Source organism: Fusarium verticillioides, chromosome 1 (genome assembly GCF_000149555.1).
Source record: "Fusarium verticillioides 7600 chromosome 1, whole genome shotgun sequence".
Lineage (NCBI taxonomy): Eukaryota > Fungi > Ascomycota > Sordariomycetes > Hypocreales > Nectriaceae > Fusarium > Fusarium verticillioides.
The window spans coordinates 5,360,844-5,384,867 of NC_031675.1; the positions used below are offsets into that span (position 1 = coordinate 5,360,844).

At 50.6% G+C, this 24,024-nt stretch overlaps 6 protein-coding genes across 21 annotated transcripts; 1 reads left to right on the plus strand and 5 right to left on the minus strand.

Moving 5' to 3' along the window:
- Positions 1-753: 753 nt before the first annotated feature.
- On the plus strand, positions 754-3,954 carry FVEG_00317 (hypothetical protein; the record flags this gene model as incomplete). The annotated part of the gene is made up of 2 exons (XM_018886755.1): positions 754-2,383; positions 2,438-3,954. The coding sequence occupies 2 exons, from the start codon at positions 754-756 to the stop codon at positions 3,952-3,954; spliced, it is 3,147 nt and encodes a 1,048-aa protein (XP_018742387.1).
- Positions 3,955-4,319: 365 nt separating this feature from the next.
- On the minus strand, positions 4,320-12,555 carry FVEG_00316 (acetyltransferase; the record flags this gene model as incomplete). The annotated part of the gene is made up of 7 exons (XM_018886754.1): positions 4,320-5,776; positions 5,862-6,193; positions 6,256-6,618; positions 6,682-7,615; positions 7,686-10,020; positions 10,086-12,036; positions 12,094-12,555. 7 exons carry the CDS (start codon positions 12,553-12,555, stop codon positions 4,393-4,395), a joined length of 7,761 nt encoding a protein of 2,586 aa, XP_018742386.1. The 3' UTR covers positions 4,320-4,392.
- Positions 12,556-13,134: 579 nt separating this feature from the next.
- On the minus strand, positions 13,135-15,892 carry FVEG_14633 (hypothetical protein). 16 transcript variants are annotated; one of them, XM_018903566.1, is made up of 9 exons: positions 15,696-15,892; positions 15,599-15,630; positions 14,912-15,539; positions 14,829-14,850; positions 14,521-14,770; positions 14,431-14,445; positions 14,167-14,373; positions 13,585-14,084; positions 13,135-13,465 (listed from the first exon to the last, which is right to left on the minus strand). In XM_018903566.1, the coding sequence occupies exons 1-9, from the start codon at positions 15,811-15,813 to the stop codon at positions 13,219-13,221; spliced, it is 2,019 nt and encodes a 672-aa protein (XP_018742371.1). In that variant the 5' UTR covers positions 15,814-15,892; the 3' UTR covers positions 13,135-13,218. The 16 variants fall into 16 exon arrangements, with proteins under 16 accessions (XP_018742371.1, XP_018742379.1, XP_018742378.1 ...); XM_018903580.1 differs by lacking the exon at positions 15,599-15,630 and having other exon boundaries at positions 14,912-15,478; positions 15,698-15,892; XM_018903579.1 differs by lacking the exon at positions 15,599-15,630.
- Positions 15,893-16,413: 521 nt separating this feature from the next.
- On the minus strand, positions 16,414-17,908 carry FVEG_00314 (hypothetical protein). The gene is made up of 2 exons (XM_018886753.1): positions 17,623-17,908; positions 16,414-17,569 (listed from the first exon to the last, which is right to left on the minus strand). Exons 1-2 carry the CDS (start codon positions 17,817-17,819, stop codon positions 16,672-16,674), a joined length of 1,095 nt encoding a protein of 364 aa, XP_018742369.1. The 5' UTR covers positions 17,820-17,908; the 3' UTR covers positions 16,414-16,671.
- A 210-nt stretch (positions 17,909-18,118) lies between these two features.
- Positions 18,119-19,674, minus strand: FVEG_00313 (hypothetical protein). The gene is made up of 3 exons (XM_018886752.1): positions 19,107-19,674; positions 18,647-19,058; positions 18,119-18,596 (listed from the first exon to the last, which is right to left on the minus strand). The coding sequence occupies exons 1-3, from the start codon at positions 19,611-19,613 to the stop codon at positions 18,505-18,507; spliced, it is 1,011 nt and encodes a 336-aa protein (XP_018742368.1). The 5' UTR covers positions 19,614-19,674; the 3' UTR covers positions 18,119-18,504.
- A 220-nt stretch (positions 19,675-19,894) lies between these two features.
- On the minus strand, positions 19,895-22,817 carry FVEG_00312 (protein PNG1). The gene is made up of 2 exons (XM_018886751.1): positions 21,474-22,817; positions 19,895-21,418 (listed from the first exon to the last, which is right to left on the minus strand). The coding sequence occupies exons 1-2, from the start codon at positions 21,974-21,976 to the stop codon at positions 20,569-20,571; spliced, it is 1,353 nt and encodes a 450-aa protein (XP_018742367.1). The 5' UTR covers positions 21,977-22,817; the 3' UTR covers positions 19,895-20,568.
- Positions 22,818-24,024: the final 1,207 nt, after the last annotated feature.

Genomic DNA, 24,024 nt, shown 5'->3' on the forward strand with positions numbered 1-24,024 from the left:
CTAGACAGGGATTAAGTCAAGGTTTGCCGTTCTTTGTATCCGTAGTTCCGTTTCTGTTCCGGTTCGCTATCCGTGATGCAATGCAACATCTACTATCGGCGCTGGATGTGCTGGCTTTTTGGGGCATGTAGAGAGAAGCAATGCAAAGCGAGGTTCTGAACAGTCCGTCTGCCGTCTGGCACCATAGCTACTTACTTAGTTAGTTGTTATGTGTGAACCATATAAGAGATAGCATACAGTCAGATGGTGATATGTGTTGCGTGGATTCACGTAAAGTACGTACACCAAAAGGCATCCAAACGGTCGCTTCAACCACACATTGCTTTAATTCTTTATTTTTGAACTGACTCCATCTGCCTTCATGTCTGCCACTGCATTATTTACGAGACGCTCTGTGTCCACTTCAAATCCCGAATTGAGGCCGATTCCTGGCCCGAAGCGTATGTTCTGCCACTGCATGTAATCCTGATGGATGGAAATCATGCTGATTTGAAAGTGCAGCCCTGCCACTGTTGGGAAATCTCTTTGATTTCGACTTTGATAACCTCACCAAATCATTGGGCGAGCTTGGCAAGATCCATGGTAGGTTATCTAGTTTTTCTGCCTATCTATCTATCTTCGCTCAGCACACTGTTGCGTTGCGTTGCGTTGCGTTGCTCAGAGCCATGGGCGGATCAGCGACTAATCAAGGCCGAATACGTACACAAAACAGGCCCAATTTACTCCATTACCTTCGGTGCGTCGACCGAGATCATGGTGACGAGCAGAGAGATTGCCCAAGAACTCTGCGACGAAACTCGTTTCTGCAAGCTTCCAGGGGGCGCGCTTGATGTGATGAAGGCGGTGGTAGGAGATGGCCTGTTCACAGCAGAGACGTCAAATCCAAAATGGGCTATAGCCCATCGAATCATCACGCCTTTGTTTGGGGCCATGAGAATAAGGGGTATGTTTGATGACATGAAGGACATTTGCGAGCAGATGTGTCTACGATGGGCCCGATTCGGGCCAGATGAACCTTTGAATGTCTGCGACAACATGACCAAGTTGACTCTTGACACCATCGCCCTTTGCACCATTGACTATCGCTTCAACAGCTTCTACAGAGAGAATGGAGCCGCGCATCCGTTTGCAGAGGCCGTGGTAGATGTCATGACAGAGTCGTTCGATCAGAGCAACCTCCCCGACTTTGTTAACAACTACGTGCGTTTCCGAGCCATGGCAAAGTTCAAGCGGCAGGCTGCTGAACTGCGTCGACAAACAGAAGAGTTGATTGCAGCTCGCCGACAGAATCCCGTCGACAGGGACGACTTGCTCAACGCAATGCTGAGCGCCAAGGACCCCAAAACTGGCGAGGGTCTCAGCCCCGAGTCTATCGTGGATAACCTGCTCACCTTTCTCATTGCCGGACATGAAACTACATCGAGTCTCCTGTCATTCTGCTTCTACTATCTCCTCGAAAACCCACATGTGCTTCGCCGAGTGCAGCAAGAAGTCGATACGGTGGTGGGTTCTGATACAATCACAGTAGATCACCTCTCAAGCATGCCGTATCTCGAGGCTGTCTTGCGAGAGACACTGCGTCTGCGTGATCCTGGCCCTGGATTCTACGTCAAGCCCCTGAAAGATGAAGTTGTGGCAGGAAAATATGCGGTCAACAAGGACCAGCCATTGTTCATCGTCTTCGACTCGGTGCACCGTGATCAGAGTACATATGGGGCTGATGCCGATGAGTTCCGCCCTGAGCGCATGCTTAAAGATGGCTTCGATAAGCTGCCGCCTTGCGCATGGAAGCCTTTTGGGAATGGCGTGCGTGCCTGTGTCGGGAGGCCCTTTGCGATGCAGCAAGCCATTCTAGCTGTCGCCATGGTTCTTCATAAATTCGACCTTGTCAAGGATGAATCTTATACGCTCAAATACCATGTTACCATGACTGTGCGCCCGGTCGGTTTCACAATGAAGGTTCGGCTTCGCCAGGGCCAACGCGCTACCGATCTAGCGATGGGACTTCATCGAGGACACAGTCAAGAGGCCTCGGCAGCTGCTAGCCCTAGCCGGGCTTCACTCAAGCGACTGTCTTCAGACGTAAATGGCGATGATACAGACCACAAGAGCCAAATAGCTGTCCTTTATGCCTCCAACTCGGGTAGCTGTGAGGCCTTGGCTTATCGTCTCGCTGCAGAAGCCACCGAACGTGGTTTTGGCATTCGAGCTGTCGATGTTGTGAACAACGCTATCGACAGAATACCCGTAGGCAGCCCAGTGATTCTCATCACAGCATCTTACAACGGCGAGCCAGCAGATGACGCCCAAGAATTTGTGCCATGGCTCAAGTCGCTGGAAAGTGGCCGTCTCAATGGAGTCAAGTTTGCTGTCTTCGGAAACGGTGAGTTTACCCTCAATGCCTTGCCTTAACATCTAATAATCATTTTCTCTCTAGGACACAGAGACTGGGCAAATACTCTGTTTGCAGTCCCACGCCTTATCGACTCCGAACTAGCCCGCTGCGGTGCTGAACGTGTTAGCCTCATGGGAGTTTCAGACACTTGTGATTCCAGCGATCCTTTTTCTGATTTCGAAAGATGGATCGACGAGAAACTGTTCCCGGAGCTCGAAACACCCCATGGCCCCGGCGGGGTAAAGAACGGAGATAGGGCTGTGCCACGACAAGAACTACAGGTTTCACTGGGCCAGCCACCGCGGATAACAATGCGCAAAGGCTATGTTCGTGCCATAGTGACTGAGGCGCGCTCACTCTCCAGTCCTGGCGTGCCTGAGAAGAGACACCTTGAGCTTCTTCTTCCCAAGGACTTCAATTATAAAGCTGGCGACCACGTCTATATCCTGCCGCGAAACAGCCCTCGCGATGTTGTCCGAGCTCTCAGTTACTTTGGGCTAGGCGAGGACACCCTGATCACCATCAGGAATACTGCCCGGAAATTAAGCTTGGGGCTTCCGTTAGATACGCCCATCACGGCCACCGATCTCCTGGGTGCGTATGTAGAGCTCGGTCGTACGGCAAGCTTGAAAAACCTCTGGACCCTCGTTGATGCAGCAGGTCACGGAAGCAGAGCCGCTCTTCTGAGTCTCACTGAGCCTGAGAGATTCAGAGCCGAGGTTCAGGACAGACATGTGTCAATCTTGGACCTCCTGGAGCGGTTCCCCGATATCGACTTATCTTTGTCTTGTTTCTTGCCAATGCTTGCCCAGATTCGGCCAAGAGCTTATTCCTTCTCCTCAGCGCCTGACTGGAAGCCCGGACATGCGACGCTCACCTATACTGTCGTTGACTTTGCTACTCCGGCCACTCAAGGAATAAATGGCAGTAGCAAAAGCAAGGCTGTAGGCGATGGTACGGCGGTGGTTCAGCGTCAAGGTCTGGCATCCAGCTACCTCTCTAGCCTTGGTCCTGGAACCAGTCTTTACGTTTCACTCCACCGGGCATCGCCCTATTTCTGTCTGCAAAAGAGCACTTCTCTACCTGTGATTATGGTGGGAGCCGGAACTGGACTGGCTCCGTTCAGAGCCTTTCTACAAGAGCGCAGGATGGCTGCTGAAGGTGCCAAACAGAGGTTTGGGCCTGCTCTCTTGTTCTTTGGCTGTCGAGGACCCAGGCTTGACTCCCTGTACTCGGTTGAACTGGAGGCTTACGAGACGATAGGCCTTGTGCAAGTGCGAAGGGCGTATAGCCGTGACCCTTCTGCCCAAGATGCCCAAGGTTGTAAGTATGTTACTGACCGGCTAGGGAAATGCCGAGATGAAGTTGCTCGGTTATGGATGGACGGCGCCCAGGTCCTTGTCTGCGGAGGCAAGAAAATGGCAAACGACGTGCTTGAGGTCTTGGGGCCGATGCTGCTAGAAATTGATCAGAAGAGAGGGGAAACAACAGCCAAGACAGTGGTAGAATGGAGAGCAAGGTTGGATAAGTCGAGATACGTGGAAGAAGTTTATGTGTGAGTTGGGCTCTTCGGGTGCATTTATGTACCTGTTCGTTCTTCCTAAGGTATTTAGTTGGTTAAATCTGAATACAAGCTGGTTACTACCTACTACGCAGTGGCAGAAAAAGTGTTAATTATTGAAACTACCTTGAGTCATCAGGCTGTATGTAAGCCTAAGAGATGAAAGGTTGAACATGGACGCCTTGATTTAAAGTCAGAAGTCTTTTTGCTCTCTGAGGCCGGGCTAACTAACGTCTTCACCCTGAACTTCAGGCATTGTTCAAATCACCTTTAACACTTATCAACTTTTTGCTGAGCTCTCAGAGCCGTACTCCATTTTGTAAGCACAATGTCAAAGCATTGCAGTCTGAATTGAAACAATACGTTCAAGATTGGGTCAAGTAAATATATGAAACTACCTATGAGCCAAATCCCAGCTCAGTGTCTAGGTAGGTATCTATGGGGCCTTCATTTCTAGATACGCATCACCATCAGTCTGTTCAGAGGCAGCAAACCGAGCCTTGAGCCCGTCGACTGTCAGTCTTGCCAGTCCTTGAATAGTGCCAGAGTTGAGAATTTCCAGGGTGCTAACTTCAACACCCCCGAATGTGCGCTTGATCCAGTTCCGGATCTCAATGGTGACGAGTGAGTCAACACCAAGCGACGTCAGAGACGCGGTTGGGTCCATCTCTTCGACAGGTCGCAGCATGAACATGCACACGCGCTTCCCAATCTCATTGGTCACAAGCTCAACCGTTGCCGGATCCTCCAAGATACCCGGGTCTTCCTCACATGAGGCGACTAGGAGGCGAATTGCGTTGATGCCCTGGTCATCGCCGGCCCCGGCGTCAGTGGAGATTTCTTGGTTGTGATACAGGGCAGCACGGCTATCCTTCTTCCATATCACGCGGTTGGCTGGGTCCGATAGTGCTTTGTCGCTCCGTAGACCAATCGTCAGCTGGTACTCGGGATGATGAGGGTCGCTTGACAGGAGCGCCCAGTTTAAGCCTTGGAGCAACTGTCGAGTTCGCAGGAAGAAGCCTCCGGCGGCTCTCAGCGCCTCAGCACGTTCTGGGTTCTTGGCTAGATAGCCAATGTCCTCGATCAGTCCGATCTGTAGTACAGAAGCCGGCAGGCCCAGGGCACGGCGGTGCTCAAACAGGGCTGTCAGGTATGTGTTGCCAGCAGCATAATTAGCCTGCCCAGGGGTGCCGAATGATCCGCTGATGGAGCCTGTTGCGAAGAAGAAGTCGAGGTCTTTGGGTGCAGCAAGGTGCAGGTTCCAAGTTCCATGGACCTTGGGCTTCACTGCCGTGTCCCAGTCTTCCAAGCTCATGTCAGCAAACGGCTTGTCGCGCAGGACCATGGACATCTGCAAGACACCTCTGATGGGCTTGCCCGGTGGCGCCGAGGCCATGGCGAGCTCCACGTCAGCCAGGTTCAAGACATCGCCCCGAACGGCCTGCGCAGTGCAGCCCTGAGACGCCAGTTCCTGGAAGAAGGCCTGGTCTCTGACACTTAGACCGGCTGACCGCGAGAAGAAGATTAGGTATCGGGCACCGCTCTCTACCATCCACGTCGCAGCAGCACGGCCGAGTCCACCGAGTCCACCCACGAGAAGGTAACTCGCTTCGGGATTGAGTTTCACTTGTAGAGGCTTTGGTGTGATAGGAAGGGCGGTGCTACTGTGAGGCGGAATGGATACCACTATTTTGCCCAGATGGACTCCCTTCTGCATGTATCGAAAGGCTCCTTCAGCATCGGACGCGTCAAATACTTTGACGGGCTTGATAGGCTGTACGATGCCCGTCTGGATCATTGCCGCGGTGCGTTCCAATAGTCTTGTAGATACGTAGTCAAAGTCAGCCTCCAGTCTCTTGTGCTCTTGAATTATGATTATGAAAGAAACGCAAGAGAAATACTCACTTCTGACACCGTGCTGAATCAAATCTAGCCAAGTCAATGCCAATGAAGCTTCTGTTGGCCTCGAAGAGATCCATTTCCAGTCGCGCCTTGCCAATAAAGTCTCTTTTTCCGATTTCAAGCATTTTACCGTATGGTGCTACACATTGCCATGAAGCATGTAGCAGGTCCCCAGACAGACTGTTGAGAACAAGGTCAACACCCCGACCCTGGGTGGCTGCTCGTACGTCGTAAAGGAACGAGGCGTCCCGGGAGTTGAATATCCTGGAGCGCGGGAGCCCAAAGTTGTCCACCAGATACTGTACCTTTTCTTCATTTCCCACTGTAGTATATATCTGTGGCCAGTCGAGTTAGCACGGGTCAGGATCAGGGTGAAATGAGAGCGCTTCAGACTCACCTCTAAACCTTGGAAATTGCGGCACAGGTTCAGAGCTGCAATGCCAATTCCGCCACAGGCTGAGTGGATTAGAATAGATTGCCCTGGTCGCAATCCTCCAACATCGAGTAGAGAGTGAATGACAGTCGCATAGACACACGGCATCGTCGCAGCATCTTCGAACGCCAATTGCGACGGAATCTTGGCGCAGCGTTGAGCCGAGATGGTTATCTGCGTGGAGAAGCAGTTGTCGGCAAGGTAGAAGACGGGGTCTCCAGGCTGGAACTTGCCAACACCTGCTCCGACCTTTGTGATGATTCCAGAACCCTCTAACCCGATGCCAACACCAGTTGCTTCGACGACACCCATGCAGAGAAGCACGTCCTTATCAACCGCCATAGTCAGCATAAGATGAATGAGTGAGTGGATTGATAAGAAAAGACTTACCCGGAAATTCAATCCTGCGCATCGAGGTTCGATTGTGACCTCTCCGTAGCCTGGATCAGACGTTGGAAACGGCACCCAACCGAGCGTTTGCAATAGCCCCATGCGCCCAATTTCAAGCGTCACTGCCTCTGGCTTGGATGCCCTGGACGCAAGCTCCTGTGACAGAGATACGGGGTGGTACCTAGCAACCTTGACAACGCCATTCTCGACCACATACTCGCGGTCTGGATCCATGGTAGTTGCGCCGCGCGTTGACTCGGTACTACCGCCCTCTCGATGATCCAAGACCTTTATGGCGAGATTCGTCACAGCTTTGAATGATTCATCATTGACCTGGTCAATCTCAAGTGTCGTAATGGCTAACGATTGCTCAGAGCGGAGGGTGCGTGTCAGACCTAACGAAAGACCGAAGCCGGGGTTGTCTGAGGCACTTAGGCCATGCTGTGCAGGCCGTGTGACCCAAATCATCTCTATGCTGCCGAGCTTAGCAACTATCCTCTGGAATGATTCCAGCTGGGCGGCTGAGATGGAGCTAAAGAATGGCTTCTTGAGCTCGAGCAGAGAAATGATCACGTCTTGTTCTCCCGCTTTGAGCTCCTCATGCTCATGGAATACCACCATGTCTGTCTCAAGACCACGAGCATCAAGTACCTCGCGCAACTGCGTGATGCTCGACGAGTTCGTATCGTCAGCATGATGTAGCAATGTGAGTCGGCCTCTTATTGCTCGAGGCTGCGGCGCCGACTCCTTGGCTGGCCTTGAGATGATGTTTGCATTCAGGTGATAGGGGTAGGGAGCATCATAAATGGCGGAGTCAACGCCAGAGAACCCGGTCTCCTTGAGAACTGTGTCCCACTGTGATGGATCCAAGTACGGCTCTTCAACTCGGCCCTCTGCGGCTCCAAGCCACCATCCAGGTAAGATGCCCATAATCCTACAAGGTTAGTTACTCGTTCAGCCATTGCGATCTGGTTAGGAGAGGCTCAGGCAGGAACTAAACTCACAAATTTACCATTCTCATCTTGGGTGAAAGCTCTTGTAGGAACAAGTAGCCCTCGGGAGCAAGCAGCTTGCGTACATTCGCAAGGGTCTCGTTCAACGTTGGGGTGGCGTGGATAACGTTGCCAGCAATGATGAGATCAAAGGAACCTGACTCAAAGCCTTGTTCAGAGGGGTCTTTGGTTATATCCAGGACCTTGAAGTCAAGACCCTTGTATGCCTTGAATCGTTCCTGGGCCGCGACGAAGAATCCAGCAGATATATCCGTGTATGCATATGTCGAGAACAGGCGTTCTTTGCCATTTGTTAGTCCTTCGAGGATAACTTGAGCTCCGCCGCCGGTGCCAGCACCAATCTCAAGAACACGAAGCGTGGGCCGAGTGTGACCAGCAGTGGCGAAGAAGTCGATAGAGTCTGTCCGCGACTCGACATAATTGTAATAGTTGGTGAGGCCATCTTCTGCCTGAAGAAGTTCGATGCCCTCAAGCTCTCCCTTTACAATTTCCTCGCAGTGGTCAACAACTCGACCGATCAACACTGCAGCGCTCGCAGCTCCTGTTCGCAAGACTTGTTGGCGGAGATTGGTCATTAAGGATAATCTAGCTCCGCGTTCAAGCGATGCTATCTCCCTGGCATCTGCTACCACCCCGCGGTATCTACCCTCAGCCGCTGCGGTGACTTGGTCTGCAATCCAGCCGCGGAAATTAGGGATGTGTTGGTGGGCATGATCATGACCCCCAGGAGTGACGGCACCATCAATGCGCTCATGAATCTCCAGAATAGCGAGTAAGGTGAGTTGCTCTACCAGATCAAGCTCGGGGCCGTCGTTCATAGAGGCATGGCTAGGGCGAACCAGGCTACACATATCCGCAAAGTCCAAGTTAGGTTTCCATTCGAGGCGTGCTGTACCAACTAGATCTGCATTCCCGTCCTCAGCAAGATCCATTTCTAGCGGAGAGAACTTTCCATCCTCTAGCGAGAGAAGAGTAGAGTTTTGCTTGGACACCACGGTAGCTGCTCCAGAAATTGAGCCTCCAGAGTTTGTGGCGGCCGATGCCTCCGCTCGAGCACTCTCAACCTCGCACGATTTCCCATCAGCAAGATACAAGCGTCCTATTGCTGTGGGAACGCACAGCTTCTCGGCTCTGTAGAATGCTCCGTCGCAGCTAGCAGGGAAAAACAGCTGGAGGCAGTGGTCGATTGTGGTGGGATGTATCGCGTAGGACGACTCAGATACTGTTGTTTCGCGTAGCATTGCGGCGGCCTTCTTGCCATTTGGCACACACGAGACATTGTCCAGACCACGGAAAGAGGGCCCATATCGTAAGCCGATTCTCAGAAGCTCAGGATACAAATTGTCCACGAGGCGGGGGTAGTGTTGGCTGATGGGCTCGCTTTGCGGCAAGACGGCCGTTTTCTGATGAGCATCCTGGCCTGGCCTGACCTGTCCCTCGCAGTGCTTGATCCAGCTGGTGCCATTGTGTGCTACGATGGAGAATTCCCACCAAGCCGAGTCCAGAGTGTTGGTTAACCTGACTGGTCTTAGACTTGTAAGTACTTCCACCGGTTTCGATTCGGTCAGAACCAGAGCAGACTGGACGACAACACTTTTCAGAGTGAAGCCTCCTATTTCAGATGTGCCAGCTACCTGTCGGACCGCTTCCACCGCCATCGCTAGGTAGCCCGCGCAAGGAAAGACAACGTCATTGAGGACCTGGTGATCTCGGAGCCACGGAATCCCATCAAGCCTGATCAAATTGCGCCACTCAGGTTGTAGACTGCTGCTTTCAAGGGTTCGTGAGCCAAGGAGCTCATGGTTGGGGAATTTGCGGAATCTCCAATCCTTGCTGACTCGGCTCTCAGACCAATATTCTCGGTCATGGTTCCATGGATAAGGGGGCAAGTCGACTACAACATCACCGTCGGCAGTGACATTTGACAACTGGAGTGATGTCCCATGGCAGAATAGCTCACCAGCAAGCTTGAGCAACGACTCAGTGCAGTCTTCGCCACGAATCATAGCTGAGACATAGGCTTCTTTACCCCTGCCATGAGCCTTGAAGATTTGACGGAGTGGTCCAGATAATGCGCTGTGAGGGCCAATTTCGACAAACACCTGCTTTGAACCAGTGCTCGCTCGGGCCTCGAGCAGAAGCTTCACAGCACCAGTGAAGCGTACGGGACTCTCCAGATTTTGGCGCCAATAGGCAGCATCAAGGCTTCTCGGTTCAGTAATTTTTTGGACAGTGACACTGGAGAAGAAAGGGATGGTCGGAGATTGGCTGTAGACCTTGCCTTCCAAAAGGTTCTCGAACAATCCACCGAGGTCTTGCATGTGATCTACACGATGTTGTGCGGTCAGAAAAGTCGTCGAAGGGGGATAACTAGCAGATGGTTGGACTTACGTGAGTGGTATGCGACATTTACCTTAAGTTGGCGGACAAAGCAGTCTGGAACTTGCTCCTTGATCTTCTGACAGACCTCCTCAAGTACGCCCTTATCTCCCGAGAGTGTTACACTCTGTGGACTGTTCTCGCAGGCAACACCCACACCCTCAACAAGGTAAGGGGCAACCTCTTGGGCTCCCATCCCAATAGCAGCCATGCCTCCATCACGTGTATACTGCTGATTGACATAGCCTCGATAGTACGCGATCGTGATGGCCTCCTCAGAGGATATGGCCCCAGCTGCATATGCAGCAGCCATTTCGCCACTAGAGTGGCCTACCACAGCGGCCGGGGTAATACCCCAAGACCGCAGCAGATCGACCAAGGCCACCTGGACTGCGCAGACAAGTGGCTGGGAGAATTCGGCGCGGCCAACATTGCTTGATTCTGCAGGCCTGGATAATTCTCGAATCAGATCCCAAGTTGGAGGATGCTCCAGTCCGGATAGTACGAGACCTAAGTACGCGATGGTGTTATAAAAAGTCTCATATTCGTCCATGAGCTCTTTGCCCATGCCAACCCATTGGGCACCTTGTCCAGTGAAGATCATGTTTATCTCAGGAAGGGAGTTGTTGTTTGTCTTGGACAAAGGGGAGAAATCAGGAACTATGGGCGTATCATTCGTGGATTCTGTAGTGACCACGCCGTAGGTGCGATGCGACAAATGCTCTCTTCGATTTGCCAAGGTATAAGAGACATCGACTGGGTCAGTCTTGTGACTTGCCAGATACTTTTGATAGTCCATCACACTCTGCCTAAGCGACGTCGGATTCGCAGCAGAGAGGACATAGAGAGCCTTCGATGGGCGGATCTTGGTGCTATCAGCGACGAGCCTCAGATTTGAGACTAGTCCTGCTGCTTCAACAGCACTCTGGCGCTTCTTTCTGCGCACTTCCATCTTCATCGCAGTGATACTGGTAACGGCACTGCTGCTATCGGCTTGCACTGAGCCGTTTCCATTCCGGATCGGAGCAACTTGACTTTCATTTGGAAGCGATCTGCCAAGGTACTCTTCCAGAGTTTCTATGATGCAATGGGCGTTTGCACCCCCTATTCCAAACGAGTTGACGCTGACCCTAAGTGGCCGGTCTCGAGGCCAGGGGATCGCATCAACTGGTACCGCCATATTCATCTCGGAGAAGGGTATTTTGGGATTCGGCGTAGAAAAGTTGATGTTGGGAGGAATAGTGCGGTTCTCTAGAGCCAAAACGGCCTTCATAACGGACGACACACCTGAAGCACCCTCGCTATGTCCAAGGTTCGGCTTAACGCTCCCGATGTAGAGCTTGTTGTCTGATGAGCCACCGAAAACACGGGCGATTGCTGTGGCTTCCAGCGGATCGCCCACAGATGTGCCGGTTCCGTGTGCTTCGACAAAACAAGTGTCCTTGGGGTCCAGGAAAACCTCCCCATACGCCCTCCGTATCAAGGCTTCATGGCTCTCAGAGCTTGGCATAGACATGCCGGGTGTTTTGCCGTCCGAGTTTGAAGACGTTGCCCTGACAAGAGCCCTGATGGGATCTCCCTCCCTCAGGGCATTGTTTAGAGGTTTCAAGAAGATGGCATTGATTGCCTCGCCTCTTGCATAACCGTTTGCATTTGCATCAAAGGTCTTGCATGAAGCATCTGGGGACAAAACTCCTTGCTCCGTCATGGCCACAGACATGGTCGGTGAGAATACAAGGTTCGTGCCGGCCACGATAGCACCATCACAGTCACCGGCTCTAATGGCCCTTACCGCTTCATGAAGAGCTATCAGAGATGATGAACAACCGGCTTTGATGGTGAAAGAGGGGCCTTTGAGATCGTATTCGTAACTGATACGATTGGAAATGGCAAAGTCATGGCCACCCGACACACGATATGTGCCCGAGTCGTATAAGTCTTTGCTGTGAAGATCAAGCCAATCCTAGCCTCAGATTAGCTATATGCCTTGAGGAGTAGACAGGGTATTTGCAACTCGTACCTCTCCCCATACGCCAACGTAACAACCTATATTGCTACCACGCCAGTTCGTTTGGCCTGATGACTGCATACACTCGTAGGCCACTTCCAAGAGCATCCTCTGCTGCGGATCAATATCGCTCACTTCGGTCATCCCCATGGAGAAGAAGGAGGTGTCCAGCCTATGCAGATCATCCTTATCGTCCAAGAAGTGGCCGTGACGCATGGCAATGGATCCTGGCTTACTGCTTGGGCTGTGGAACCCATCAACTGAGAATCGAGTTGGGGGGATCTCACATCGGGTGGAACGCTTCTCCACAAGCATGCCCCAAAGTTCATCAGGAGTATGGATCCCACCCGGCAGCCTCATACCCATGCCAACAATAGCAACGGGCAAAACTGAATCCTCATGACCGGTGATGGCTTGAGCCATCTCTTCGGCAGAGCCTGAAGTGGTGCTTGAGGGTGATTCGATTACTCCCATGTCGAACGTTGATGATATCAGTAGCGTTTAAAACGATAATAAGGTTGCGATGGATCAAATACAGAGTCTCCAATAACACTGTATTTCATGGTTATATATCTGTCTCGTCTCTATCATTGCAATCAGCATCGAAATTCCGGTTGTTGTATACGATTTAGTCTCCCATCCGAGAGGACACGCAATACTCCGAAGCGCAATTGTCAGTATCCTCAAAGACGAGTAAGAGACCCGGAAATTCGGCAACCAGTAGGAAGGTTACTATTATTATCCTACATCCCAATAGTTTGCTAGAGTTCCCGGGTGAGGGACAGTAACGTCCGAAAACACTCGGGTAGGGAAAGGGGGCAATTGCCCCATTGGCTCATAATGGAATGGGACCAGGAGCCGGTCGGATATCTGATTTGGGTCTGTATCATTCCGACAGCTTCTTCTTCTTCTTCTTATCATGAAAGATGTCAGACTTCTGTTCGTATAAGCCGGAACCGTGCTTTAGCCTCAATGCAAGCGGCTGTCGTTTTGAGTTTACCGTTAGTGATGGTGTGCGTGCTGTGCCATTGAGTCAGGGCTGGCATAGAGGTGGGTGGATTATGGTCGTAGTGAAGTTGGACCCTCTCGTATATAACTACAGTTGGCTAAAACACACGGATAGATATGTTTTATTATCTATCTTCCTAATTTTCCCAACTCAGTAACCTCATCTACAGGAACGTCTATATCTAAAGAAAGACGACTAAAGAGACCAATCGCAATTCCCACATAGGACATTATTGACCTGCCATGCGTAGTTTCTCTTTTGCGTGTGGCTGTATTCTTCTGAACAGGATCCCCTGTGATATCGCTGGCAAATCTGTCACGGATCACCACAGTCATGATGACCCGTGTTGCAACGGTGATGTAGTAGTAAAGTGAGCTAAACACTTGGTTAGTATAAACAAGCAGGCAACAGTACAGAAGTGAGATCGAAAGGATAGGAAAGATGAAATGGCCTATGCAGTTGATAATGACACACTTGGTCTCCCCAGAACGTACATATCAGATAAAATGTCGGTCGAGGTGACGTAGTGGCTATTCTGCAAAATTGCTTGGGCGGCGTCAATGCATCTTGCCCTACTCAATCGGACACCTGCACCGCCATCTTCGGCTACACCACGCGCCTGTCCTGAATGTGTTGCAATGATGGCGGACCAGTATTTGTTCAGGCACTTAATCCTGTGACGTCTCTCTGCACACGTTGACGCCGCAAATTCGTCAGACCGGGTTGCGTCAAAATCGCCGGCAAAGGGGAGATCATCTCTCCACTCCTCCAAAAGAGATTCAAGCCTCTTTATTACCGAGCTTGCGCTATACTCAGAGGCACGGTCTTTTCCGCGTCGTGATGGTGTGCGACCCAATTTGCATCCAAGTCGCTCCTTTATGATAGAAGAACAGATCCTCGCAAACCGGGCGTTGATAGCGAACCAGTCAACCTCACTAGTCGAATAGTTTGCGGACGGCGGAGGATCGTAGTCGACGAAGTCGTCGTGGATCAACTATGCGTCGCAAGAATCAGACACAGTGTACAGGCAAGAAAAGGCTGCTTGCTGCTATAAGGGAATGTCGAGCGCTACAAACCGGTAATAAGCCTTGGGCGAGGCAGCGAGGCTTCTCAAGGGAATATAAGAACCAAAGGGCACGTTTGGCCACTTGTTGTTCTAGGAAGCTGTTGTATTTCTGTTCAATTGCACCCGCGTTGTGTAGTTGCAACGTCTGGACGCAAAAGGCGGCATCGGCGAGGAAGCTCGAAGTGGAATCGTCCCCGACTCGAGCGGAGAAGTATGCCTTGTGCGCGTGTAAGAACTTACTAGCAAGTAGGTAGATATCTGGTGAGGGAATTACCATAGTCAAAATAGCCTACAACAGTACGTACAATCAGTTTGAGGAATCCCTCATCACTTTGAGTTTAGTTTCTCGACATGTACAACATACCTGAAGTCCTCCAAGACTAGGGCTGTCCCGCAAATGCTGTCTCGCATTTAAAGCTTCTTTGAAAAACTTCGAGGCAGGATATTTCCCCTTGCCAATTGCTCGATGGCCTTGGTCAAGATTCAAAGAATGGCATCCAATAGCCATCAAGGAGTGGAATAAAACAGAGGTTTCTGTGTCAACAGCCAGGGCATATTTTGTAATCTCGTCTGCAATCAAATCCATGCTTTTTCTCTCCAATAATACTCGAACACTGTTATTGTGTTAGAGTAGTGCCGCTAGTACGGAAATCTTGGAGGAAATATATATACCCTTCCGGATCTGCATCGCACGCTTTCGGGTGGGAATAAGGTCAGTTCTACCTGATATGCTGTGTGATTAAACCCTTACGTACCGTCGAAACATTGAGAGATAAACTTTGCATCATAAAAGCCCCTGATGTTACCTGGTGGTGCCTCGGGATTTTCATCGCGCAAAACGAATGGTCTCTGGGAGCGAAGCTTCTGAATAAAACCGGCGATTTGTTCATTTCTCGCCGTGTTGAAGCCGGGATCACTGTCCCGCGATGGAGGCTCAGACATGCCATAACTTGGGCCGGATGATTTAAATAGATCCTCCCCCGAAAGGGTTTGCATAATGGCCGCGGTATCTGCTGGGTTGACAAGCTGGGGGTCCAACCAGTCGGTCAAAGACTCATCAGATGTCCCTGTAAGTTGCACATCGCTCCCTAGAGGTAGGTCGCTAACGAACCAATTCTGCCACTGCGACATCTCTGTTGCCTCAGTATTAGTCGTACAGTCAGTATTGCTGAGGCTCATCAAAAGGCTGTGTGCATCCGAGCCATCAAATCTCGAAGACTCTTCCGCTGATCCATTACAAGCCATTCCACCATATGGGCTCGTTTGAGGAGGCGTCAAACTCCCCCTTGTATGTTGCACCGGCGATCCTGATGGTCCACGCTCTGTATCTCCGTCGTTAGCTTTCCAGCTTGAGCTGCTATATAAGCATTCTATCGACGATTTCTGCTCTTCTGGTTAGCTCGGGCTGAGATGACTATGTACCATCTTGACGGGAATCTGACTTGGCATTGATTGCAAGGGTTTGTGCCATTACCTAGTAGTCATAAGAACCATAAGCTAGGTACAGTACAAAGCAGTGGAGGAGGCCAAGCAACTTACACCGGACTTTACGACGCTTACACGACTCACACGCGCCACGACGTCGTCTAAATCGTGGCTTGTGTCTCGAATTTGCGCTAATCTGATTATCTGTCACAAACACAATGGACCCCGCCATCGCAAAAGTTGATGATGAAATAAATCACAGATGATACAAGTAGAATAAGATATAAAACAAGGTCTACGAAGGGTCCTAGAATTAAGGCAGCTTTATGATTTAACATGATGGCCAAGGACACAGCAAAGTTCAATGTTTTGTTCGGATAACACGGCAGTTTCTGTTAGGTAGACTAATGCATGCAATCATCAACATGCCCTGCACGGTACTTTAGTCGACATAACGTAACATCACAGCGCTTATCACGGCAGACGGCCCGACCCCTAGGCTAGTCCCGCTGTTACTTCAAGATACAACCCAGCAAGTGGAAGAAACACGTTTTGATATGGAGTACCTGGATGGATAATGGCTGAACTTGACGATATACCAGATGCATCACACTCAGCTACCGATAAGACTTACTCGGTAATAGGGTCTATTCCTATTTTCCATCTGCTTGCTTATCCAGTGGTTATGGGCACTTTACTTGGAAGAAAGGGCGTGGTTTCTGGAGCCAATTGACTAATAGGACAGTATTCAGCGTTCACTGGTGAGGAGCTTGTGGATGGAGTTATATGAGCTTTTATGCTTGCCTAGGATCGTGTCTGGGAGCATTTCTTTTAGGCATATTTGATCTATTATTCTTCTATATTTTTTAGATAACTTAGTTCATTTTAGACTATAATCCTACGCTTCTGAAGTTACAGATTTCACTTTGACCAGCTATATAAGAGAGTCTATAATAACCATTTGAAGAACAGTATTAAGCACGATACTGAACCAGAGATAGACTAAAGACGAAAAATCACACAGAATCGATACTTTCAAATGATGTCTTTAGCAATCCTCCTGAGACCATAAAACTTGAAATCCTCCGCCCTAAGGACGAACCACAAACTTCCCAATACCCCCCTTACTCTTCAAAGTCTTCTCACAGCCCTTCCTCACCTCCTCCAAATCATCCATGTCCACCGCTGTGTGAACAGCCTTGACCATCCCCTTAGCCACCATATCCGCCACAACCTCCATGTCCCCTCGAAGCCCTGGATGTCCCGATATGAACTCATACTGAATCCTTGTACCGCGCAGCTTCCACGTGTACCAGATCTGCAAGAAATCAAGGACCCAGCCAAGCCATGTGGGGAACTTGGGACCGAGCATTTCTGACATGACTTCACTTTTGGGGATGCTGGCGATGCTCATGAGGATGCCGTCGGTTTTGAGCACGGAGATGCTTTCGTTGAGGGTGGAGAATTGGGTGCTTATTGCAAAGTCGACGGTGCCGCGGCCGATGAGCTGCACGATGTCTTGGGTCTTGTAGTCGTACAGCTGAGTGACCATTCCGGGGAGATATTCTTCGACCAAGCCCATCTTTGGCGTCGAGACTGTTGAAATGATCTTCTCAGCACCGAAATAGTTCCGCGCGATCTGGATGGCCGTGTTGCCAGATGCACTGAGAGCAGCGGGTATGTAAACAGTCTGTCCTGCGAGACTATCCCTCCCTTGAAGCTGCAGTCCTCGCTTGATACCCTGATACGCAGTTACTGCGAGAGCTGGGACAGCAGCTGCTTCTTCAAAAGAAACATGATCCGGTTTCTTGTGGAGGAACTGTGGCTCTGTCAGGGCATATGTCGAGGCCCAGGCTGCAGGGGGTCTAGAGAGATGAGGTTTCTCAAACTCCATGCCGTAGACTGCATCTCCGACCTTGAACTCTGTGATCTCAGAACCAATCTCTACAACTACGCCGGACCCTTCGATTCCAAAAAGGATCGGAAAGCTGCGATATATATGTGAGTTTGCATTATGAGCGAAGAGTGATTGTCGACTTACGAGGCCTTGTAGAGCAAGTCAAACTGCCCAGCTGCAAACCCTGTTTCACCAGTATTGATGGCAACGGCTTTCATACGCAGAAGAAGCTGATTTGGCTTGGTGATTTTGGGTATAGGCTGCTCTATGACCGTGTACTCTGCTGGGAGACACTTCTTTGGTGCAACAAGAGTTCGAGTGGCAGATGGTAGTTTTGACATTGTGAGGTTTGGTATATGTCAGTCAACCAGAAGTGAGAGAATGAGTGAGTTTGGCTTCATGATATCGACAGCGGACGTCCGGTCTTTAATCAGTCCATCAACATGCCACGGCGGCGTAGGTCGGTGTCTCGGCGGTTGGTGGGGACATTTCGGGGGAGGCCCCACCGAAACCGCCGAACTCCACGCCGGTGACCTTTCGGCCTCAACCACCAACCAATGTGAGGAGCTCATATTGCGGACTTTGCTGTTTGGTAAGATTGCACGGCGGAGATTTATCGACTTGAGACAGGAAAGGCATATCCCGGAATAACATATCTCTGGACGCTTTCACCAGGGCATTATCCGCATTCAGTTTGTCCTCGAACATGTATACTTCGACCAGATCCGCTCCATTCAGGGGTGCTCATCAAGAGCAGGACTACATATGACCTCGATCTGCAATAAAATACATACATTATCGAGAGTCTCCGCCACCACTGAAATTATCTATCGCCAGAGTGCCATCAACTACAGTGACTGCAACGAATCTGTGTGACCCATGCTACCGCTAACGCCTTACAAATAAAGAGCAAAACTCCTGCCATCATACTTTTCGACGAAGGAAAAATGAACACGGCGTCGGTCCTGTCGCATAATAGAGCGAATGAACCGCTCGTTTCGCGTCTGTACCGTACGACGACGGTCTTCACCACCCTCCATGCCAAGAACTGTTACCCTCCCAGTTCGGGTCTCGACGTCTGTTGTGAATTCCATACCATCGCGAATAGCTCGACTCATCTGAACCACAGTTAGTATCAGAACGGTACTCAGACACGAAGTTTATGTACCTCTCTCACGGCTGATGCCAAGCTGGTCCGCAACATTGACATATCCCTCCTCCACGGCGCCTTTATCCTTCTGAACTTTTGCAACAAGCTTCTCGTCACCCTTCCAGACACTGCGACACATGGGGCAAGTCACTTTCCCGCCAGCCTTTGTCTGCGCCCACATTCTGAAACACTCCTCGTGGATGTTCTGACCACAGGCGGCAGCGCACCAAACGATAGACTCTTGGTTCTTCTCGTCAAGCTCACAGTAGCAGATAGGGCAATCGCCATCGATGGGCTTGCGCTTGTCGGACTCTGCTTGTCCAGGTGCCGAAATGGGAGGTGCTGAGGCAAAGATTGCTTGAAGTTCAGTGCTCAGAAGCGCGAGTTGGTAGACGAGATTAAAAGGCGCGTTCAGAACTTGCTTCATAACCTTAATCTGTGTCAATAACGCGCTCGACGATTCAGGTGTGATACTTACGTAGAGGATGTGCTTGCACTGATGACCCTTCTCATGGTGAGGGCACGTACATCGCGGCTGTTTTCCAACATGAACAGTGTAGATGTTTCCAGTCGATCCTGTCATCTCAACATCTTCCTCGGGGCAATCTCGGGTTCCTCCTCTGACTCGATTAAGCACGTAAAAGCGCTGAGAAAGAGCCCGGTCGTAGATCTCATGGAACGACTGAGGTGGCTTGGGTCTGAACCTGCGAAGTCGTTTTTCCTCATTTGTGACTTTCGGTTTCTTCACCTTTCTCTCCTTCTCAGCTTGATAGAAAATATCTTCTTCTGCGATTTCATGGGCTTTGCGCTTCATTGGTGCTAGTGGCAAAAGTGCATCTTGCTCAATGCTCGTGGCTTTCTGGGTTGGTTGACCCGCTCTGGCCGTATTAATCAGATCTGATAAGACTGGCTCTTGTGGCGTCTTTAGATTCTCACGAGCAGCAGAACGCAAAACTCTGGTCAATTTCACACTGGACGACCCCATTCTGATGAGTCTTTGGTTTTTCTTGCGATAATTTGAAAAGAGGTTTGTGAAAGATGGAAAATGTGATTTCGTCGTGACTGCCTCCAGGGTATGGCAGGTTCCCTTAGCATTTTGGGCAGTGGCGGCAGGTGCATGGTCACGTGCCACTCCTTCCCCATGGTCGTGTTTGATCCTTTCAACGTCAACAACGTCAACGTGAATGTCATCCCAAAACCCCCCTTTGAATCATCCATTGTTTCAAGAAAATAATTGAGTTCATTCAAGGATGTCGGTTGAGTCGTAGAGAGATGATTGGTGAATTCTTTCATGGGGTTGCTACATACAACTTCAGTCACTGTGCACTGAACTACGATTCACAATTCGACAAAGACGTCAACTTAGAAAGGAACTGCTCTTTGGCATTGATTTATCCTATCTTCTCCATCCACCGATCCATCTCTTTTGACTGGCTTCATACCGCTCATGATAGCCCAAAAAGAAACATAGCCAAACGCCCCGAAACAAGGGACTGAACCCGCCCCTGCTCTCCTGAGGGAACATAGATGCCCCGCCGTAATGCGCCCCCTATACAAAGAAGAATAACAAAAGAAATCGAAAGGCAGGTTGATGTAGTAGGTACAGGCGATGCCGCAAAGACGGCAGCCTCTTTGAAATGGTTCAACGCCGAGTCTATGCTATGGCTGTCAAAGGTGTATAGTATTAGACATGAAGGGAATATTTGTGTGTGGCCGTAAGGTCATCGAAGTGATAGTATCATGGAGGTCGTATGGTTGAGGGCCGTGGTACTGTCATCGAGGTATCGGTTGTTCATCGTACTAAACCACGGGCGCGGGTATTATTGTGTTTGGCCCGGGGGGATATCATATGACTATGGTTGTCATCAAACAAGTGTCAACGTTCACGCAGCTCTGACGCGATGCCTAGGAAAGTGTCGCACTGTATGTGCGCGCGGCTTTCAAGGCAATGGGCGTCGGTGGCTGGGATCGCGAGGCTGTTGATATCGACCAGATTGTTGCTGCTGGGCAGTCAACCATTCTGTAGAGCCAGTTTGTCGACCAGGTTGCTCAGCAGGCAACTTGGTATCGCTTCCGCTTGCGCCAGTGTGGTTTGATCCGCCAGGGGATCCAGGAACCAAGTCAGTTACGGCCTGTGCAATTGAGGCCACGACGTAGCCTCGGAGTTCGTTGTCTTCCCGGCTGTCTTCCTTCTCCAATCGGAATCGCTCGTCCTTGTTCATGTTGGATCGACGCATGTTCTTAATCTCTTGCATAACGTAGAGAAGAACCTCTTCGGGGCATCGGTTACGCTCAGCAGCATGCTGATTCTTGCGCACGTATCGTCGAGTGACATCAGTAGCTCCATCAATGGAGAATGCGATGCAGTAGGACATCTTCTTGCCCCAACCCTCAGCATAGAGGCGAGGGTTATCCCATGCTTCCTCACAAGCATCCACATGAACCCATCGCTTTTGGTGGTCTGAATACACCTCAGTCCAGACATGGTCCTCAGCGTTCCAGACCCAGCGAACACGGCCTCCGACAGCTCGGCAAAGCATGCTAAAGCAGTTGGCCCATTCGCCAACACGTCCTCGTCGGGTTTGTAATAACCGCCAGACATCGCCGTAACGAGGGAAGCGCTCGAAAGCACCACAATGTTGAGCAGAGCATTGATACAATTCGACACGAAGGGCGCCGCAAGCACTCTCTTCAGGTGAAGGAGCAGTCATGCCTCGGGCGATGGTGGGAGATAAGCAGACGGGGCAGGGTGGGTTGTTGACCCAGCTAAAGAACGATCGCTTAAACCATCTATCGACTGTGTTAGTCAATCCATCCAAACGAGATCGGATGAAAAATGACATACCTTAATAATGCCCGGATAACACAGTCTTGGTAACCCCATTCGGGTCGTCGTCCATCACCCATACTCTCAGCCTGAGCTTGCAAGACCTGAGTCTCTTCCTCGGCCTCGCCATAGATACGATCTAATGGGATGGTTTGCAATGCCTCGTCCAACAGACCGGGGTTCTCGTATTTGGTTGGTGTTAATGATAAGCTTATGAGGAGGTTTCTGAATTTTTGAGAATCGCGATCACCGGCGGCGGGAGGTGTAGGGATCTTGGGGAGATGTCGCAGGGCGGAGTAAGAGGGAAGACCAGGCCCTTGTGATGTCGAGGGTCGGCTATCGCTGGGGAACGGAGAGCCTCGCATACGGGGAGACTGCTCTCCCGAGCTCGGAGAGCCTTGTCGCGATGAGGCACGGAGATCATTCATACGCTTGTCACGCAACAAGCCTTCGAATTGGACCCGAAGGTCTCGGGCCCATTCCTCGCCATACTCGCCCGCAGGCGTACGTTGGCCCGCCATAATTGCTAATATGTTGTTTTGTAAGTTGATAGTTCGTGGATGAAGATGCTGAGAATAGATATTTCAGTATATGTCGTTGCCCGGATACGTGATCGGGCTAGGTAGTTGATGGCTCAATTGTTGCTATTTACGAGGCCCAAGAAACCTCGGAGATATGTCGTCGTAATATTGATCGTAAATTGTCGTCGTCAGCAACGAGAGGTGCGTGATGGTAGGCCTGATTGCCACGGTACACGCGTTGTCCAGATGAATCCTTTTGGTCCTGAGAATGACCAACTGACTGTTGCCGCGGGAGTTGTCGCTTGCTCTGACCAGCTGATGACTAATGTAGCCAGAATCGTTTGTTTTCCTTTTTCTCAATCGTCGGGAGTATCGTCGAACACTCTTTCGTCGTAGAAACAAGCTGACTCGCTTCTTTTGTTCGTCGTCGCCGAGAGTGAAGGGTTAAAGGAGAGGAGTTGACGGCTCGCGAATGGCTGACCACTGCAGGCAGGTAAGAGAGACAGACAGCACAAAAGAGGAGAGGCAGGAGCAGGCGGCGATGAGAATCGATGGGTGGACCAGGGGAATAAAGGGAAAGGGACGGGGTGTCTCGGGAGGGTGTGCGTCTCGTTCACTCTTGCCCACTCTGGGCCAGAGCCTACGATGGCAGTTTACGCGTCAGCAGCGAGCACCAGGCCAATGAGGGAGTCGACTGTTGCTCGAGGTGGGGGCTGCTGGGCGCAGGGGCATGTACTGGTACAGCGGCCTCGTACTCTTGTTCAAGTGAGTGCTCAGGGAACTGGGGAACTGAGAAAACGCCCACTGAGCCTTATAAAATGGCGGAATTGATTGATCTGTGATAGGTTGGATGGTTAATCCAGTGCTTGCAGGCTCCGATTGTTATTTAATATTAGGGCCTCTGAAGCCTACGAATATTGATGCGTGTCGCTATCGTGAACGATTAAATGAGCCTCACGAATATGTAATACCTTTTGACTCAAATTGAGTGAGAACGGGTCAACTATTCTCAAGTCTACGCAACAGCTTCATCATCAAGAGGCGAACCTTGAGGGCCAATCTCAGTAGGCCAGGGCAAGTGTACGTAGTCTTTTTCCAGTGAGTGATACACTTTGTTTGTATTGCTTGCGTACGTACGTCGACCTAGGGAACACCGAAAAGCGAAGTGGCGCCTGGCCTAGATCCTCGTCATCAGCGAATTAGCAAGCGTCAGCAATTGCTTGTGCTATAAGTACTTTTTGATAAGGTCAGATGGAGAAAAGAACTGCAAGAGGCGATAAAACGTTTTGATAAATTATGGGAATCTGTTTGAGAATAATGGGAAAGGAACGACAATCTGTATCTGTGCTGGCTGTGGCAATGTGAAGCCTCTAACTGAGCCCAGCAGATGATAAGCGCGGGGAAACCGTCGACTGGCGTTGAAAACGATGGATCGGCCGCTGTAAAGATGGGGTCAGTTCAGTTGAGTCTTTGGCGTGAGCAGTCACTAATTCGGCATGGGTTGTAATATCCGCGTAGACTACGGAGTACTCTAAAGTTTGAAAATAAAAATAATACCACCTAAACTTGTGATCGGTTCTAGTAGGTTATTCAATGCACAATCATAGACCTATCAGCCGGAATATCAAATATTGAGTAGGTACTGTTTCATTTACATCCAATGTTCCTCTATTGCAATATGGCGCAAATTCTAGCACAGAACCCTCTCGTGGCTGCCAAAGACAGCTGCAGTTTTCTGCGAGTCACTCGACCCTGGGGCCCTGGACTAGCAGGTATCGGTACTTTGCTGGGAACGTGCCCCTCGTCTTGGTGGGCGATGACGAGGCAGTGGTGAGGTCCTCTAAAAAGCCGCCCGAAGAAATAGTATCGTGGCACAGCCAATACTGAGCCACGCTGCCCGCAATCCTTTTTCGCAATACGTAGGACAAGGCGTGCGCAGCAATGTCTATCCCAGATCAGTAGATAGTCGACGAGACATAGTAACCATCCGCGCTTATGGTTTCAATTGTAGGCCTCTGAGGCATTCTCACTCTGTATTGGGCTCTGTA